The following is an 18,540-nucleotide window of genomic DNA, read 5'->3' as shown; positions in this document are numbered from 1 at the left end:
CTCCCTGACCTTGCTGGAGGAGGAAGCCGTAAATCCAGCGAGCCGCCTCGCAGGGACGGTGCTGGCGCGACGCCGAGGTAGGGAAGGACGAAGAAGCACTCAAAACCCATCCCTGGAAGAGGGTCCCGGTGGTGGTGCGGCACCGGAGCGGGTTTGTTGCCGTGTTTTCACGCCCTCTCCTTTCAAAGTGTTGGCTCTGTAAAGAAAACACCCTGCCAAACGCTGCTGCGGGCCAGAAGCCGGGTTTGTGGCGCTGGGACTGCCCTCGAGGCTCCAGCTGAGGAGGAACAAGCGATGCTGTAGCACCCTTGGGTTTTTTAGTGCCCCCTTTGCCAGCACCGGTGCTGGGCTCGATGGCTGAGAACGATTCCCCGAGCCCACGCAAGCGTTTGCTTCGCAAACAGGCTTAAAATTACGAAGCAGCGTTGGCACTCTGGTCTGTTTTAACCATTCCTCTTGTAAATTCGCCCGGCAGGGGCTGGGATTTGTTCCCCTTTCTCCCACGGCACGCGGCTGCCGCTCACGTTGCCCCTCGGCAGCACGTGGCAGCGCGGGGCCGAGGCGATTACGAGCCCGAGAAGCCCTGATGTGCCCGGCGCTGTCCGACCCTTATTTATTCAGCCTCAGCTCAGGGAAATCCGTCAGCTCTGCTCCCACGTGGGGGATTTACAGAGCCACCGGGAGCCACAGCGCCTTCGTGCGCGGGCGGTCGAGGTGACGCGTGTGAGAAGCCCCCGGCTGTGCCCATCTCCCGTCAGGGCTGCTCCTGAAAAGCTCCCATCGCAAGCAGCTGTCCTTCCAGTCTCCCTTTGGCAGCTCTGGAGCTGTTGAAGTGTTTACAGAAAGAGTAATTTTAATTTAATTACTCAAAAAAATGTGAGTGAACGGGGGGGAGGAAGGGAAGCCCACCTTTTTCTGTGCTAATTTTCCTTCGGATTTTGCTTACTAAGGCCGGCTTTCTGCCGGCCTCTCCTCTGTGCTCTCCTCTCTCAGGACTGTCAGACCATCACGGCGTGGCCCCGGCTGCTTTACAAATCACAAACACTGGTTGCTGGTTTAACTCAACCAGGGCAACATTACTGAAAATCCGCGGCGTGAGCGGGATTTGGGTTCCTCTCTTGGCCGATACATCGCCACGAAGCCGCTGGTGGCTGCATCGGGGACGCGCCAAGCGCAGAGCTCGTCGCACACGCAGGAGGGACGCCTCTTTTTTCCCCTGGGAGCTGAATTTAAAGCAGTTCCTTAGCGCTTCTCTGGGTTATTTTCAGCCTGCGCTGCTTGGGCTCTCCCTGGAGCTCTTTCTTCCCCAGGCATTTCACACGTTGCATCGCCTTCCTTCCAAACACGAGGCTTGGAGCTGGGAGCCTGCAGCCGTCTCCGCTGTCAGCACCGCCGCTGATTTTTACCTAATTGGTAGAAATAATGAGCTCTTTAAGTTGGCTGTATTAAAAGAGCTCTGCGTTAAAGATTTAAGCCCTCGTAGCCTCAGTTTCCTGCGCCTAACAATCGTGCAGCAGGAGCTTTCCCCTTATTTTGCAGGGGTTTGCGGTTCTTTTGCCTGAAAGAAGCTCCTCGGTGTTTGTGCGCCTCCCGAACACCGGGTTTTGAATGCACAAATCCTCGCGAGGTGAAAGCTGCTTGGACAGCTTTGTTTTCTGGCGGTCGCTCCTCTGCTTTTCACGCTTTGTGGAAGAGGGAAGCAGCGCTCGTAGCATTTCTCCACGGAGAAATTCGGGGGGAGCGGAAATCTTTGTGGCTCCTGGGAGCCAGCAAGGAGCTGAGAGCGCTCCCTTGGAGCAGCTCGAATGCTGTGTTTCCACGATTAACTCTGACTAATTAGAGAGGCCTCAAAAAATAACGCTAGCCTGGCAAGTGAAAGGGCTTTCAAGCTGCAGAGGGGTTTATTTGCTTCGTACACGAGCCGAATCGGCCTGACAGGTGAGAGTCCTGTTGGCTTCCCGTAAAGAGACTGTTCTGACCAAGTTTTCCAAAGCAGGCTGTTCGCTTGAAAGCCTCCAGACTCCAGCAGATGCTGCAGGAGAGCTGCTGCCAAGCGGAGCAGAGGTGGAGGAGCCTCCCTTGGTCCCGCCGTGGCAGAGGAGTGGAATTCCAGGCAGCTTCAGCTGCCTCTGCGGCTTCAGCAGAGTCCTTGAAAAGCCCGTCCCTGGCTGCTCTGCAGATGTGAGGGCATGTTTGTGAGATCCCTGAGCACAACACAGGCGGTGGGAGAGGCTGGCGCTTCGTTAGAGCAGCTGGCAGATTTAAAAATCAGATAATCTCCTGTGTACTCGAGACCTTTATGCTAAGGACCTTATTTAAATCTTGTCATACAGAAGGAACGAGCTGCTTTGGATTACAGCTGGAGCTGTTTTCTCACCTCTGTCCCCAAGTCTGAGCCGTTCTCGCCTCTCTTCCCTTATATGAAGACGAGTATTTTTAGAGCTTCACAGACGTTAAACCTGAAGCGTTCACAGAAACCACACGTTTCTGCGCTGAGCTTTTTCCTTGGTTCCTCGAGCCTGCTGTCTGACTTCAAGACTCACTCGTGTGGCTTTCATTTGCTTTCCTTAGCAGAAAACCGTGCTCTGCATGATGTCCACCAGCCCCCTGTCAGCCTGGTTTCCCCTCTGTCAGCTGCTCGAAGGCAAATCACGCAGGCTGGTGGCCGAGGAGAGGAAGCCATGCTCAGCCTTTGGCTTCAGGGGCAGGTGGGTGACGGGGAGCTGGAGCTGGTGGCGGGCCCAGCCGCGTGTCCTGGGTGCCCACGCGCTCGCCGTGCTGCTCTCAGGTTCATCACCGTTGTGTCAGCAGGACTTGAGGTAGTCAGGACCAGGACCCGTGACTTATTGGGATCAATCTCTTGGTTCTGCACGTGCCAAGTCTGACCTAATCTCTTCCATGTCCAGCCCTCGGTGGGAAGGGGGGACTGGGGAGGAAGGGTATTTACTCAGATGCCTGCGTTTTGGTACAACATCTCTCAGGCTGAGCTCTTCTGGTACCTTCTGCCCAGCAAAATTCTGCCACGTTGCCTTGGATTTCCGCTCTGGCCTCTCTGTGGCTGGAATGCCGAAGTCACGCCGCGTCAGGAAAGATGTACATTTCTTCAAAAAATCTTTGCAGCAGAGAGCTCGAGAGACTTCTCAGCTCTGCAGCGTAATGCCGTGAAAACAATAGATTCCTTTATTCCACCTACACCAGTGTGCTATGGAGAGAGCTTCAGTGTGCCCTGGAACTTGTTAAGGTTTGGGGGATGTGGGAGTGTAAGGGAGAACGTGCCTTCTGTTAATCAGCGTGAGGAAGGGAATTCTGTCATGTTCGTGGTCGGAAAAGATGCTCTGCAAGCAGCGGTTCTGCTCATGCCTCTGGTAAACAGGTTCTTGTGCCTTAAAAGAAAGGCCTCAGCTCTCTCTTGTTGTAACATAGCACATCCTTGCTTTAAGGTGGAAGTCTTCGGGCCAGCATGTTGTTTTGCTCAGGCTGCAGAAGGGGTGGGAGTGCTGCCTGAAGGAGCTGCCCTCCGGCCTCTTCCCAGCGACCCGGCTAACGTGGAGCTCCTGCAGTATTTCTCTTTTTGACACTCATGTAAACAGAGTTTTAACAGTTATGCTAATCCTGGCTCCGTGATGTGGATGCGATTACATCTGAGCAATTTCCTTGGTGCCTGGAGATGGATGGTCTCCAGCTCTGAGCTCTAGGAGTGACAGACAAATGTACTGAACTGTGTTTAACCCAACAGGAGAGCCTGATTTCTGTAACCTCACAGCCACAAAACGGTCTGCTAGGGCGACTGAGAGCTTCAGCTGAAGGCTGACATCCCCAGCTGAGATTCTGGTCTCGACGTACATCCCTTGATGTGAGAGAGGCTGAACTTTGAAAGGCATCCCAGCTTTTTCTCCCCAGTTTCTCAGCAGCTCACCCTGTGACATTATTAGGTAGGCACTCAGTCCCTGGCACCAGGAGGGAGCTGCTGCTGCAGGGGATGCCAGCTCACTCGCTTGGAGCAAATGCAGCTGTGTAAAAATGCAAAACTAAAAGGAAAATCATTCCTTTGAGACAGCTGTTGGACAAGGGCAGTCGGTTCCCAACGTCGCGCTGCCGAGCGAGGGCTGCTCTGTAAAATCAAAACAGGAACTGGACAGACCGTCCCTGCCGGCTGCGCGATGGCTTGGAGAGCAAAAACGGGGTTACTCAACCCGACAAAGCTTTTTCTACATTTTTTTTAATGTTCTGCATGTACTTCTGGAACTAGAGGGTTGGCCTGTGGTGGGTTTTGGAGCAAATGTATGGTGGAGATGATGGCAAGAAGAGCACGAGCTGTAGTGTCAGACGTGCCACAGATGTAGGAAAGCACGATGGTTCCCTCAGGAGGGAGGGAGATTGCTTGGCTCTGGAGATGAGGAGCGTTTTTTGAATCATAAGATGTGAGGCTGAATCGAGGGTATGTGCGCTGTCTGCTCATCCTCACAAGTATTTCTCATATTGGGCAGGAAAAACAGGTATTGCCGTTGGCCTGCGGCGAGAAATTTAGCTCTTCCTTGGGGACTCGCCATTAAGCGGCGATGGTACGGACGTAAAGCTGGCTTCTGGAGCAGAGATCCTAATTTATAAATCTCCCACAGGGCCCTCTATCGTTACATGAGCAAGTTTAAAAATAAAATAAATAGAACTGGAGGTTTTTTCTTGTCCAGCACTGGGAAACAGCCATCTCAGCTGGTGGCGGTGGCAGCACGGAGCTGGCCCAGCAGTTTGCTGATGCAGCCCCGTGGCTGCCCCAGGGGCCACTCCCGTCCTCCCCTTTCCCCTGCTAAGACAGCAGAAATCCATTCCTTTTTTCACACAGCTCCTTTTGGTTTTATTTCCTCCATCTGCAAGGTCAGGCAGGGGTGGCGTGTGGGAAGCATCGGGGCCGAGGCCTGCGTGAGGCCTAGCCCCGTGTGGGGAGCCCAGGTCCCTCCTGCAGCAATTAAAGCATGCTCTTAATTAAAACATGCTGATTAGTTCAAACCCTGCCTTGTCGTGTAGGACCGTCCCCAGTTACCCTGCTGAATGGGGCATTCCCCAGCGTGAAATCCCTCCCTTAAAGAGGGGTGGAACAACCCCAGGAGCACGCCTGGCCCTCAGAGCTGCCTGGTGCTGCCCACATGAGGTGTTCCTTCCTCATGATGATCCAGCCTAATTAACACGCCTGGAATCCTGCTGAATGGCTGTAGATGATTGCTTCTGTAATAACTGGGTGTGTTATTTACAGCGAGGCCATTTGGGGGGACCACAGACATCCACCCCTGAAGCTGTGCTGCCCTTGGGGACGGAGCATGGTGAGGTGGTCGGGAAGCACAGCCCCACAAAGACACTTGGGCAGTGCTTATGTCTCGTGTAGTTGGGGCTGGAGTGTGAAACACCTCTCATGTGTGGCCTTTTCTGCCTTTCCTAGGCAGAGGTGCAGGCAGTGGAGACAGAATTTGACATACGTCCATCAGAGAGGCGAGGCAAATAAAGGCTTGTGCTGCCAGCAGGACGCAGAGGTCTGGAGCTGCAGCGATGGACTTGTAGGAACGATGGCTTGTAAGAAGCGTTTGGTTCAGTTGGGATGTTACCAGTGATTGCCTGAAGGCCACGGTCCTTCAGGGTGATAGCATGGGGTGTCCTGTCAAACGGGGCTTGCACCATGGCTTAGGCGACTGTCCAAGGCACACATCTATTATAAAAATAAACTAAGAGCCTGCATAGCTTTTGTGCTTTACAGCTATTTTCCAAAGCAAAGCGCTTTTCTCCTCGCTGGCTAGCATGGTAGGCTTGTTTTGAATAAACTTAACACCAGTTACAACAGCATGGTTAACTTTGGTTATAAGGTTAAGGTTGGTTATAACTCCGGTTATATCTAGGCGATAGCAGCTCGCATTTGAAGCAGGTGTATCTGTAGCATTTAATACACGTCTAGTCAACTTCAATCCTAGTTGTTGCTTAAAAAAAAAAGGTGAAATGACATTTGAGAAGCTGTGATTTTTGGCAAATTGTGTTTGGGTGGAAGCAAAATACAGCTATGTTTTTCTTGCCCACTTCAGTAGTTGCTCAACCACATTCCGCGCTGCCTGGATGGGAGCGCTCATCCTGATGCGCCTTGTGCTTCAGAGGTCTGTTAAACCAAAGTAATGTCGCTGTGGGGCTGACTTCTTGCCAGGCACCACGACATCTCCCAGAACTTCAGAGATAAGACACCTCGTTCTGTAATGTTTTGAGATGGGCAAATACGGGCGGCAGAAACAGTTTTCCTGTGCTTTGGGATATCCGTCCTGTGCCTGCTGACCCAGATGCTCGCGATGGGAGCTGGGCGCTCCGTCACATCGGCTGCTCTCGTTATTTGCAGACATTGATGCTGTACTTCTGTGGCCAGGTTAGCAGAGAAGGGACCAGAGAATGAAGAAGGAACAGGGAGAGAACAGGAAGGGATTTTCTATCCGTGCCTTCTGTGCTGCCATTCGTGACACGACTCTCTCAAGCCTTGGAGCTTTTGAGATGTTTTACACAATATTGGGGTTAGTAGAAGAGATTGGTCCTGGCCTTTACCCATTGTGAGCCAAAAAAATCACCTTACAAATACATACGTGACTTCTTTTCCATGAGCTGTAGTAGTACACGGCATTTTGCCTGCTGCTTTTTCTCTGGGCGTTGTGAACCCCAGAAAATACAGGACAGCAGGGTTTATACCCGACAGCACCAGCACTGTGGCATCCTGCATGACGGGTGTAGGTGCACCTAGGGCGGCCAGGACAGAGCAAGGCTCACCAAAAGCAGCCCCTCTATTGCAGCAAGCCGTGGGAGGAGCTCGAGGTGTGTGCTTGGGGCTCTGTTAAATGGAGAAAGGCTTCAAGTCGCAGGCGCACACACAGCCAGGAGCTGGGAGGCCAGGCTGGTGTCCAGAAACACGCTACCAACATTTGGGGCAGGGAATCATGCTTTCGTTTAAAATGGAAAAAAAAAAATCCCACCTCTTGTTCATGTATTTTTTATGTAGTGCTCAATTCCTCTTTCATTTTTTGTTTAAATGCCAGGAATTTTGCTTTCTAAACTCCCAGCAAGTCACATTTACTGAGCGTGGCAGCTCTGGGCTTAAAGGAAGAGGCAAGGCTGTGCTTTCAAGGTAACCGTAAAACCCCAAACAGGCAACGTTTTTGCTCATGTGCTGCCTAGACATGAAAGGGCGACGAAGCTTTTTGCAGAGAAGGGCTGCTTGGATGGCCCGGAGAGCAGAGGACCTGCTGTGCCAGCTTGTTTGCCCCAGCGAAACAAAGCTCAAAAGGAAAACTCCTGAAAGTGGGGAGAACTGAGAACTGCTGAAGAGGGAGAAAAGGGCAGTTCGGTACAAGCTCAGGTATAAACTCGTATGAGTCAGGTTAGCCTGGAAATTAGAGGGGAAAAGAAAAAGCTGTGAACCAAGGGAGAGGAGTAATGAGAGCAAAGCCCTGTGCAGAGGTTGGACTCGGTGATCTTGGAGGTCTCTTCCAACCTAGATGATTCTGTGAGCTTAAAAGGAGGCTGGAAAACCGGATTCAAAAGTCTGAGTTTAAAAGGCGCCGTCAGCTGTCCACAAAAGACCTGGAAATTGTCTTTCAGCCCCCGGTTACTGCTGGATGAGCAGAGCTGTGCTACTGTGATTCATCCGGACCGTTCTGTTGGTGCTGGCTGGTGCTGATCTCCCCTCTTTCCCCTTTTTTTGTCTCCTTTAGGTCGGGGACCATAAGTTCAGCGCTCACCGGATCGTGCTGGCAGCTTCTATCCCGTACTTCCATGCCATGTTCACCAACGACATGATGGAGTGCAAGCAGGATGAGATCGTCATGCAAGGGATGGACCCCAGGTAACTTCCCGGGCACCTCAGCGGGGTTGGCCGGACACCGAGTGCTTTGCAGGGCTCAGTGTTGTCCCTCCACGGCTTCAAAGCCTGCCCTCTCCGTGAATTGCACCGGGAGGGATTTCTCTGTTAGTCGTGTCCTGCGCTAGGCTGATTGAATTGGCTTGAAATCATTTTTTTGCCTTTTTTTTTTCCCCCCTTTTGTTCAGCGCGCTCGAGGCTCTGATCAACTTTGCCTACAACGGTCACCTGGCCATAGACCAGCAGAACGTCCAGTCGCTGCTGATGGGGGCGAGCTTCCTCCAGCTGCAGAACATCAAGGACGCTTGCTGCACCTTCCTCAGAGAGAGGTGAGGGGGCACGTCTCGGTGTGCTCACTGCTCGCCCTCTGCAGCAGAAGGGTTTTCATCGCCTGTGCCTGCCCTGGAGGAGGCAGCATAAGAAGCTCTGAGCCTCCTGAGGCTCATCTGTAGTTTCTCATCTCCTTGAGGCTCTTGGGTGGCTTGCAAGGCGCTGGGGACAGCGCAGGGCTTTGGTCAGCCGTGGGAATTAATGCCTAAAGCAAAACTGGCCGAACATTTCCCTTTTCAGAGTTAGAATCACAGAAATCATAAAATATCCCGAGCTGGAAGGGACCCACAAGGATCATCGAGTCCAATTCCTGGCACCACGCAGGTCTACCCCAAAATTCAGACCCTAGCCAGCTGCCCGGCACGATGGTGTGTTTGTGCCCCTAACAAACCCATCCTGGCAGCGCCTCCCTTCCTGCTGCTGCCTGTACCAAAGGGGAGGAGGAACAAACAGCCTCGGCGGGACGTCGGATGCGAAGCTGCGGCAGAGTTAAATTGATTCCAGTTTTTCCAGTCCCCTAGCTGACGTTTGCCTCCCATCTCATTCCAGCAGCATGATCTGGAAAGCAAAAAGCCGGGTTATTCCTTGGAAACATACCGCACGCAGCATCAGGCTGTGCCAGGAACCTGACAGGCTCTCCTTGCTCCCCGGCCTGATTTCTCTGCAGCTGCTCTGTGTATCCGTGGCGGGACCTTAAACACAAATACCAAATGAGTGCAAAGTCTTGCCCAGTTGTTGTTTAACTCCCAAACAGAGCTATCCCAGAATTCTGGTCTGGGGAGAAAAAAATGCATTTCCTCTGCGTACAAAATGTCCCAGGTGAATCCTGGGTTTCTGTAGGTTGTTTAAAATCAAGTTATATAAGACCAGGGTGTTAATTTTTCCTGCAAAAACATTTGATTTGGGGTTCTGGATGTGACACCGAGCTGGGAGGAGGTGGGTTGTGTTGATTTAGGAGTCCCTGCCGGCTGGGGGCGGTTATATTTATACCTCGGCTGAACAAGGTGAGTTGGTTTCTCCGAGGTTTGGCTGCCACGGTTGTCCCAAATCTACCAGGAGCCAAAGGGTGCCTGAAATTAATGCCTGGGCGTGAGTGCACGGCTGACACTGACGGATCACACGAAATTCGCTGTGCTCTGACCGTCCTGCAGAGCTGGAGCACGCGCGCTGAGCTCTCCTCCTTACGTGGAAATGCGATGGGGAGATTTTTAGGCACTTGTTTGCAGGCAGGTCCAGCACAGCCCTCCCTGGCTGCTGGGTGTACAGAGGACAAGCTTTGCAGTGTCGCTGTGTGAGCCCCGAGGGTCATCCCAGCGTGAAAATCCCCCCTCCCTCAGCTCTTTGTGCTGCTGGCTCCTGGTAGGGCAGGGATTTAAATCAGGGCGTTGGGTCCGGCGAGGCCGCATCCTCGCCTGCATCTGGCCGCCGCTGTCAGAGCGGAGCCGAGGTGTTTTTACCCCCGTGAGCAGCATTTATTTGAGTACCTGACGATCAGCACCACGAAACACCGCGGCTGCTGGCTCGTCTTGCCCGGTGACGTGCCCAGCTTTGAGCAAACCTCCCTGTGGCATCTCTGCTTTCTGCATTACTCGTGCTGCGTACTCGCACCCAGCTTTGTCCAATGCTGGAGTTACAAAGGTGCCAGGAGCCCAGAGAAGTAGGAGAGAGGGATTGCTTCGCAAGCCTCGCACTTCCCAACAACTTACATTAGTGCAGAGGCTGCCCAGAGGCTCCTTGCCAGGTCTCAGGGGAGATTTCAAGTCGTGGTTTCCATCCTTCGGCTCTGCTGCGGATTCACCTCCAGATCTCCGTGTAGGTTCCTTTCATTTTGAGCTGCAACCTTTAGTTCTAAACCCTTGTCCTTGGCACAGGGCACAGCACCGCGCATCCTCTGACGCTTGCCTTGCTTCGCTGAACCCGTTTACAATTCTATCCGTCCTCCTGTTAAACTGAATTGAATTTTGCTCTCCTCTCACCCGCCCCCCCCCCCCCGGCCTTTTCCCAGGCTTCACCCGAAGAACTGCCTGGGCGTGCGGCAGTTTGCCGAGACCATGATGTGCGCCGTGCTCTACGACGCCGCCAACAGCTTCATCCATCAGCACTTCGTGGAGGTGTCCATGTCCGAGGAGTTCCTGGCGCTGCCCTTCGAAGACGTCCTGGAGCTTGTTTCCAGGGACGAGCTCAACGTGAAGTCCGAGGAGCAGGTACGTGTGTGGCTGCAGCAGGGCCAGTTATTTTCCTAGGAGGCTTTCTGGTTGCCTGGGAGAGGAACGGAATAATAAATACCCCGTTCCTGGGCTGAGCGGAGCTGGGAAGCTGGGAACGTTGCACTGGGGTGTTTTGATTCACTGGTGACAGAGGTGGACCCTGCTGAGGACCTGCAGCTGTGCCCTGCTTCTTCAGCAGGAGAGGGGCTGAGGGTGCAGGGAGTGCTTCCTCACGGAGCTCGTGCTCCAGTCCGGGAGGCTCTGGAGGTGCAAGGAGTCTCCCAGCATTTTATAAGGAATGAATTTGCCGCCAAGAAGCGCCTCTAGATGGGCGTGCTCCTAGAACACCCAGAAAGCAGGGCTGAGCCGCTTCAGGACGTTTCGGAACCTGGCAGTGCGGGGCTGGCAGCCTGCAGGAGAAGCAGAACCCGTCCTTGAGCCAGAAAATCGGTCCTGCCCTTTCTGAGGAGGTGACTAACGAAAAGCAGCGCTACCGCTGCCTCCGTGTAGGGAGATAAGCTCCCCGTGGTCCTGGGGAAGAAGAACTTTTGTGCTGAAAGCCTGGGGAGAGGCGATGTGGGAGGCTCCGGATCTGCTCCTTCAGGGAAGGACTTCATAATTCTGTTCTGAGCTGTGGCGGGCTTTTCTCTGTAGCCACAAGACCACCCAGGGCTGGGTGCGTGCGCGTGGCGTGGTTCAGAGGGCCGCTGAGCTGCCAGGTGGTGGCCGTGACCGCGGTGACCGGTGCTCCTGCAGCTCCTGGGCGGCTGCTGTAGGTTCGTGAGCTCCATGAGCTGAACCTGCGAGCAGAAATGAAGCAGGAACTTGGGGTGAAAAAAGCAAAAACCAGGCAAAAAATAACATCCAGCTTCCCCCGCCTCTGTTTGGGCAGGTGTTTGAGGCCGCCTTAGCCTGGATCCGCTACGACCGGGAGCAGAGGGAGCCCTTCCTGCCCGAGCTCCTGGCCAAAATCCGCCTGCCCCTGTGCCGGCCGCAGTTCCTCGCTGACCGCGTGCAGCAGGACGACCTGGTGCGCTGCTGCCACAAGTGCAGGTGAGGCTTGGGCATGGGGCTAGAGACCGCGGGGAGGTAGCAGGAGCGTGGGGCGGCAGTCCCGGAGGGGGAAATCCTTCCTCTCCGTGTGCGGAGCGCGTGCATCTGACTGAAGACCATCGGCTTTTGTCACAGGGGAAGCCAGCACCAACCAAAGTCTGAATAATTCTCTTGGATTTCAGGGATCTGGTTGACGAGGCAAAAGATTATCACCTCATGCCAGAGCGCCGGCCGCACCTCCCCGCGTTCAAGACCCGTCCTCGGTGCTGTACGTCGATTGCGGGACTCATTTATGCCGTCGGAGGACTGAACTCAGCAGGTACCTTGCATGCCCGCTCCCCGATGAGGAGAGCTGCATGGTTTGATGGTTCGGACCCCGCATCACAGCTGCAGACACAGCTGACCCCAGTCAAAGCCCGGAAAAGGGGCAGAAAATGTTAATGAAATAATCTGCCGGGATCACAGGTGACCTGCTTAACCCGGGAAACCTCCTCTTAAAGCCAAAGGACAGCTCGCTGACGAAGGGGCTGATCAGTGGGTCCGTGCTGGGGCTCTGCCTTGTGGCATTTCCACTCTGCCCTCACACCATGGGTGACTCAGAGGGAAGGTGTGCTCCCAGGAAGCAGAAGCACCAGCAGATGGGATGGAGTAGGTCTCTGCTGCCCCTCTGAGGCTATAAAAGGCCCCGCTTCCACAGGCTAGGACTTGTCAGCCCGTATCGTGGCAAGGTTTTCAACCCTCTACAAACCCCTTGCATCGCGGGGCGCAGTTCACACCAATTTTTTCAGAGCAGGCTTTTTGGGAGCGAGTAGAGACGTGGCTGGGAAATGCCTCTGCCTTGTTTTTGTGGGAGCCTGGAGGCTGGAAGAGGCAGGGTGAGAGCCAGGGTGTTCCCCCAGAGACCAGCAGGCACAGTCCCCGTGTCGGCCCCTCCCGTGGGGTCACAGCGGCAACGATTTGTGCCTCTGCTATGGGACGAGCCCGCTAGGACGGCGTAGCACGGAGGATTGGGTCTCCCCCTTTTAATTTGAGTAGCAAATTTTTACGCAGGCGACTCGCTGAACGTGGTGGAAGTCTTTGACCCCATTGCCAACCGCTGGGAGAAGTGCCAGCCGATGACGACGGCTCGGAGCCGGGTGGGCGTAGCCGTGGTGAACGGGCTGCTCTACGCCATCGGCGGCTACGACGGGCAGCTGAGGCTGAGCACGGTGGAGGTTTACAACCCGGAGGTGGATTCCTGGTCCAAAGTGGAAAGCATGAACAGCAAGCGGAGGTACGTGCGTGTGGGAAGGGGAGCCGGGGGGGCAGGAGGGGGTGAAAACGGGGCTCGGGGGAGGAGGGCGGGGGGGGCTGGGTGCCAAATAAGAAGTCTCTGCGTGGAGAGGCAGCAAAATAACGTGTAGAGGAGTGGAGCAGGTGAGATTCCCCTAACCACGTTTGGGGCGTTTGTGCTGAATCTGGGCTCTGCTTTCTGGTAAGAGGAAGAGTTGCTGACGGTTTTCCCCTCAGTTCCTGTACAATCTCAGCAAACTTACACCTGTGCAGCGCAGCGCGGGTTCACAGGGCAAGCCGTTAACACCTCGCTAGGCTAAAAGCAGCCAAGCAGTCACGGAGCTGTAACCTCCAGAGGTCTCCAAGTTCTTGGAGCATGAGGGAGTGGAATTAACCTAAAAGCGGCGATGTTGTGCTCGTCAGGCCGGTAAGGCTTGCATCTGGAGTCCCAACGGAAGAGCTCAGAGCCCCATTTCATCAGACTGTGATTCCAGATGTGGGAGAAGCTGAGCACAGCACGGGGATTCCTCCTGCGCTGCCGGGAGTCGGGGTGACCCTGATTTCCATCTCTGCCTCGTGCTGCATCTTCCTCCCCTAGCAGAAAGCACAGGAGGATGGCAGCTGGAAGGAGAGGAGTGTTTTTACAGCCCTCGGGGAGACACGTCCAGCTAAGCAGGAGGTGGTGGTGTCTGAGCAGCGCTGCCACAGCTCCCCGCCGGCCTCGGGATTGCTCTGTGGTTGGCTCTGGGAGCACAGCCCGTGTTATTTCGACAAGCTGTGTGGTTCTGTCCTCCCCAGCGCAGCGCGGTGGCTGCTGCCGTGGCTGAGCGTCCTTCCACGGGGTTTTGCTGAGGTTTTCTTTCCGCTCGTGGCTGCTCCCCGAGAGCTGCTAAATTGCTCTGATTTACCATCCCGCTCTGGGTTTTGTGGTCCGGGATGTTTATTGCTTGGGAAGAGAGCGCTGCGAGAGGCCGAGTGTGGGGCAGTCCCTGCACACGGCATCGCCGTGGCTGCTGGTGTCACGCTCCTTCAGGGGAGCACAGGAATAAGCCCTGGCCCTTCTGCTTCTCGTCCAGAGCTTTGGGGCTGGCTCAGAGGCGGAGTTCACCTAAATTCCTGGGATCCTTTCCATCCAGCGAGATCGCCCACGTTTTTCATCCTTTTCCCTAGCAGCGAGCTTCCTGGGAGAGCTTTTCCCACGGTGAGAGGCGGTCGCTCTTCCCCGAGGGGGCTGCTCAGCCTCGAAGCCAAGCAGAACGGGCGTCGGATGCCCTTGTGCAGAGGAAAATCTCAGTTATTGTACAAACCCCTTGGCTCTCGCTGTAGTGCTGGGGTTCTGGCGTTGTTCCCAAGCTTCTCCGAGAGCTTTTGTGACTTCATTTCCAAGGTCCTTTTACAGGAAGCCGGGCTCGGTGCGATTCTGACCCACAACAGGTCAAACCACCCTCCTCGTGGTTCGGTTTGGTTCCTGCAGTCAGGAAAAAGGGGTGCGTTGGTGGTGCAAGTCAGGCAAAAGAGGGCTTGGACCACCACCCCAGGCGTCCTTACTGCCTCAGGGCCGGTCCTCGTTGGAACGGGGACGCTGCAGGCATCCGAAAATCCCGTAGTTAGCTGGTCGCTCCCTCAGACCTCCGGGTGAAATCACGCTCAGGAGGCAGCGAACGAGGCAGACTGCGCGGCTCTGCCGTGTCGGAGGCCGTGCAGCAGCCCGGAAAGCCCCCTGACGGGGTTCTGCTTCTTGCAGCGCCATGGGGACGGTGGTGCTGGATGGCCAGATCTACGTCTGCGGCGGATACGACGGCAACTCCTCCCTCAGCTCCGTGGAGTCCTACTCACCAGAAACCAACAAGTAAGAGCCCTGCGTGCCCTGCGCCTTCTCCCCCCCGCTGCCGCCAGCGGTGTGCCGTGCGGTGGCACCGCCGGGAGGTAAGAGGGGAAAAAAAAACCCCGCGGTGAGCCGTGTGAGAAGGTGGCTGTGTCCTGAGAGCTGTGCGGGGGGGGGCCCTCCCGGCGGGTTGAAGCGGGGAGATGAAACCAAAGATGGGAATAAAACAGTGGAAGGAGAGTTACTGAAACCCGGTCCTGGAAAATCTGACAGAGCCGCAACAATCCGGCGGCTGCGCGCACGTGGTGCCCGCAGGAGCCCCCGCTCACCTCTCCCCTCTCTCGCCAAGGTGGACGGCGGTGACCCCCATGAGCTCCAACCGCAGCGCCGCCGGAGTGACGGTGTTCGAGGGCAGGATCTACGTGTCGGGAGGGCACGACGGCCTGCAGATCTTCAACAGCGTAAGTCGCCGTGGGCGCGGCTTCCCACAAGCCTCGCGCCGAAGTCGGTGTGCTGCAGGCAGCTGGGAGGTGAGGCTTCAGGTGGGGAAGGCTCCGCGCCCTTTCCCCACGCACCCAGAGCGCCTCGAGCACTTCCACCATCAGATGCTGACCTTTCCAGGGCCCTTCTTCCCACTCTGGGAGGCAAGGAGCTAGCCAGGTACCCACGGGGAATGGGACTGAAGTGTCCCTTGTTCCCCCGGGTCAAAAGGATCGAGTACGCGCCTTTTGCCTCCCTGCTTCCTTTACTTTTTGACTCCTTTTATCCTGGTGTCCCTGTTCCCTCGAGCTCTGACGAGCCGGGTGCCAGGCGCCCGCTTGGTGGCTTCAGCTCCAGGAAGAGCTGACCTCAGCAACGAGCTTGGCAGCAGGGGGAGCCGATGGTGCGGGGCTGTGCTCTGTCCCAGCGCTTCCCCGCCTCTGGCCCCTAAAGCAGGATTTCATGGGGGACGGGTGAGGCTCGTTCAGCTGGGAGCAGGGCCTGAATTGGGTCTGGCGTTCAGGAAGCGAGCTGTAATTAAGGGGGTCGCGGGGAGCGGCGAGAACCACTTCCACCTTGCTCAGGTGTGGGTTGTTGTCCGCAGCGGGAGGTACCCCAGAGCCAAAAATTACAGCTCTGCTCGTCTGGGCTCGTTCCTGAGCTGGACACGTTTGGAGTTCCTGCAGGAGGGATCCGTCTAACGCTCCCTGCAGCATTGCGAGGGATACAAAACGCCGGTTTTCGGCTTTACGGGCTGTTTCGTTTTGCTTTGAGGGCACACAGCCCTTCTGCAGCCACGCAGAGCAGGTGCCAGGCTCTTCCCTGCACATGAGGAGGGCGCGAACCTTGGAGCTGGAGGCTCAGGCTGCAAAACGAGAGGTTGACGCGTGACGTGGGGAACTGCAGCCACTGAAACCTTCCTGGGGGGAGCGGGGGGAGTCTCACGGCCCTAAGAGGCAGTGCCGAGGCTCAGAAACCCCTTTAAAACACAACCCAGGAGCAGATGAGAGGGGAGAGAGGCGGGGGGAGTCCCGGAGCTGCGTTTCCTGCGGTCTGTGCAGCAGGGGGTTCATTAGAAAAGCCTGCCGGCGTTACAAAACCCGACCGTGTGAAATGAAGGAGGAAAAGCAGGAGCTTCCCGGACGGCTTGGGGTTGCACAATAAAACCGTCCCGGCTCTCTGGACGTTGCTGGGCGCCTCGCGGGGCCGTCCCTTAACGCCGTGCCTTGTCTGTGACCGCAGGTGGAGTACTACAACCACCACACGGCCACCTGGCACCCGGTGGCCAGCATGCTCAACAAGCGCTGCCGCCACGGCGCCGCCTCCCTGGGCAGCAAGATGTTCGTCTGCGGGGGCTACGACGGCTCGGGCTTCCTCAGCATCGCCGAGGTGTACAGCTCCGTGGCAGACCAGTGGTACCTGATCGTCCCCATGAACACCCGCAGGAGCCGCGTGTCCCTCGTGGCCAACTGCGGCCGCCTCTACGCCGTGGGGGGCTACGACGGACAGTCCAACCTCAGCTCGGTGGAAATGTACGACCCGGAGACCAACCGCTGGACGTTCATGGCTCCCATGGTGTGCCACGAGGGGGGGGTCGGCGTGGGCTGCATACCCCTCCTGACCATCTGAGGAGGGAGTTTCGGGGCTGCCTTCGAAGGGACGATCGGGGGCAGAGCTTCCGAGAGCGGCTTCCCGACGCGATAGCCGGAGAAGCGCGTCTCCAGGTGCTCCGCTGTCACGCCCAAACACACCCACAACTTGACAAAAACCACCCCTACCCCCTCGGCTCTTGGACTGAGGCTCCAGAAAGATCAAATTATTAATTATTATTATTATTATTTTTGGAAATAACGGTGCGAGTGCTTCTGTGTACGTGCTGGGAGGACCCGCCGGGCGCTTTTGCCTCGGCGCGGCCGAGCGAATCCTTCCTCTCGCCGTTTGTTTTACAAAAAATGAGCGCGGAGCCGCCTCGGCCTCTCCCTTCGGGGAGCGAAGCTGGGGGGGGGAGCAGTCCCGGCTGTGACCCAGCAACTGTAAAGCCTCGGGGAATGCTCGCGCGCACCGCAACGGCCCTGATGGTCCCGAGGGTCTGATCAGCAGCGGGGCCCGGCGTTGTGTCAGCTGCTGCTGGACCTTCCCCAGCGTCCCGGAACGGACCCAACCCATCAGCGCGGGTCCTCCGGAGCGCGGCCGGGCTCTGTGCGTCACGGTGCTTCTTGCGCAAGAGGCCCCTCGCTGCTCCTGGGGGCTTTCTTCAGCTCGATGGGGGAAAAACTTCTCCGCGGGAGCCGCGCGATGGAGAAACGAGGAAGGGGAAAAAGGGGGCGGTTAAACCAGCCGCCGGCTTTAGCAAGCTTCGGAGGAGGAATGCCAAACGAAAATGACACTAAGCAACGGTCTCGGGATTGCAAAACCGGCAGGGAGCCAAGGTGTTCGCTGTAAAGATACCCCAGAAATGGCGATGCAGGTGGTTTTGCCACCAAACACAAGCTTTGGCTTGTCGAAGCCGGTCCCTGGGAGGCAGCTGGTGCGGCGCGAGCACGACCTCCAGTTCTGCCGGCTCCGTAAAGCCTCCGCTGTGCTGGGGCAGCCAAAATTCGGCCGTGGGGACGCGGGCCGAGAGCTGCTGCTGCCAGCCCCCAGCATTTCCCCCCTAGCAGCCAGGGGGTCGGCGGGACGGAGCCCCCCCCCAGCACTAACCCCATCGGTGGCAGCCAAGGGGGGGCTCACGTCTGGTCTTGTGCCCAAGCCCGGGGATTTTGGGGGAGGCTCGGAGCCCCGCATCCAGCCGGGGGGGGCGTCCCCTCAATTCCCCCCATCCGAGCCCCCCGCTTCTCCTCCACCCCCAGCGCCGCTTGGGCTGTTCCCTCTGGGTGTAAATGTGGCTGTGTGTTCAGGTTCTGTGTATGTTTTAGGTGTTATCTGTCGAGCACGTCTGGCTGCGGCGCGGCGGTATCCGTGTCCTCTGCATCCCTGCATCGACGGCCGGGTTCGCCGGAGGGTGAACTCCCGGGGGGGGTTCCCATGCTGCTAAGACACTTGAAAAAGGAAAACAAAGAAAAAAAAACACACCAAAAAAACCCACATTGGGATTGGAGTTGCTTTTCAGGCTGGGGCTCGTTCCTCGGGGTTTCTTTGCTGTGTGGGTGAAGCAGAGAGGAAGGGGAGAGGACGAGGATTTCCAGCTGGGGGGCGCAAGGAGGCTTTGGGGGAGGAAAGCTGTAAAAATGCTGAATTTGGGGACACGTGGCGGGGGGCGGCTTGGGAGAGCACGGCGCCGCCTCTGCCCTTCCACGCCCGGTGCTTGGTGCGATCCTGGTGTACGGAGAATTAAAACGTTTGACTTCAGAAAAGGCGTTAAAGATGTGCTGTCGACACGCGTGTGCGCGCCAACTGCTGCCGTTCCTGCAGCTGCTGCCGTGTGCTGCAGCCAGAGAAAGGAGAGCGGCTCTTCCTGGGCTGGGGCTCCCCACTCAGGGGCTCCGCTAGGGGCCCGTCACCCT

The 18,540-nt window shown here is 56.5% G+C and overlaps 1 protein-coding gene across 3 annotated transcripts; it reads left to right on the top strand.

The window, feature by feature from the left end:
* Window positions 1–7,671: 7,671 nt before the first annotated feature.
* KLHL18 (kelch like family member 18) lies at window positions 7,672–18,253 on the top strand. 3 transcript variants are annotated; one of them, XM_035316123.1, is made up of 10 exons: window positions 7,672–7,855; window positions 8,059–8,199; window positions 10,206–10,404; window positions 11,300–11,460; window positions 11,643–11,779; window positions 12,496–12,733; window positions 14,477–14,581; window positions 14,907–15,018; window positions 16,280–16,665; window positions 18,234–18,253. In XM_035316123.1, coding segments are annotated over exons 1-10 (1,545 nt in total). In that variant the 5' UTR covers window positions 7,672–7,790; the 3' UTR covers window positions 18,235–18,253. The 3 variants fall into 3 exon arrangements, with proteins under 3 accessions (XP_035172014.1, XP_035172013.1, XP_035172015.1); XM_035316122.1 differs by lacking the exon at window positions 18,234–18,253 and having other exon boundaries at window positions 16,280–16,875; XM_035316124.1 differs by lacking the exon at window positions 18,234–18,253 and having other exon boundaries at window positions 7,679–7,855; window positions 12,511–12,733; window positions 16,280–16,875.
* The last annotated feature ends 287 nt before the right edge of the window (window positions 18,254–18,540 follow it).

Source organism: Oxyura jamaicensis, chromosome 2, assembly GCF_011077185.1.
Source record: "Oxyura jamaicensis isolate SHBP4307 breed ruddy duck chromosome 2, BPBGC_Ojam_1.0, whole genome shotgun sequence".
In the NCBI taxonomy this organism is placed as follows: domain Eukaryota; kingdom Metazoa; phylum Chordata; class Aves; order Anseriformes; family Anatidae; genus Oxyura; species Oxyura jamaicensis.
This window is presented reverse-complemented; position numbering and strand designations above follow the sequence as displayed.

What these genes read in the sequence shown, in the direction of transcription:
- KLHL18 (XM_035316123.1), top strand. Translation starts at nt 7,791, where the DNA reads ATGTTCACCAACGACATGATGGAGTGCAAGCAGGATGAGATCGTCATG. An exon ending in CGGAGGACTGAACTCAGCAG is followed by an intron (nt 11,780 to 12,495) that starts GTACCTTGCATG and finishes TAATTTGAGTAG; the next exon opens with CAAATTTTTACGCAGGCGAC. An exon ending in AGCATGAACAGCAAGCGGAG is followed by an intron (nt 12,734 to 14,476) that starts GTACGTGCGTGT and finishes TGCTTCTTGCAG; the next exon opens with CGCCATGGGGACGGTGGTGC.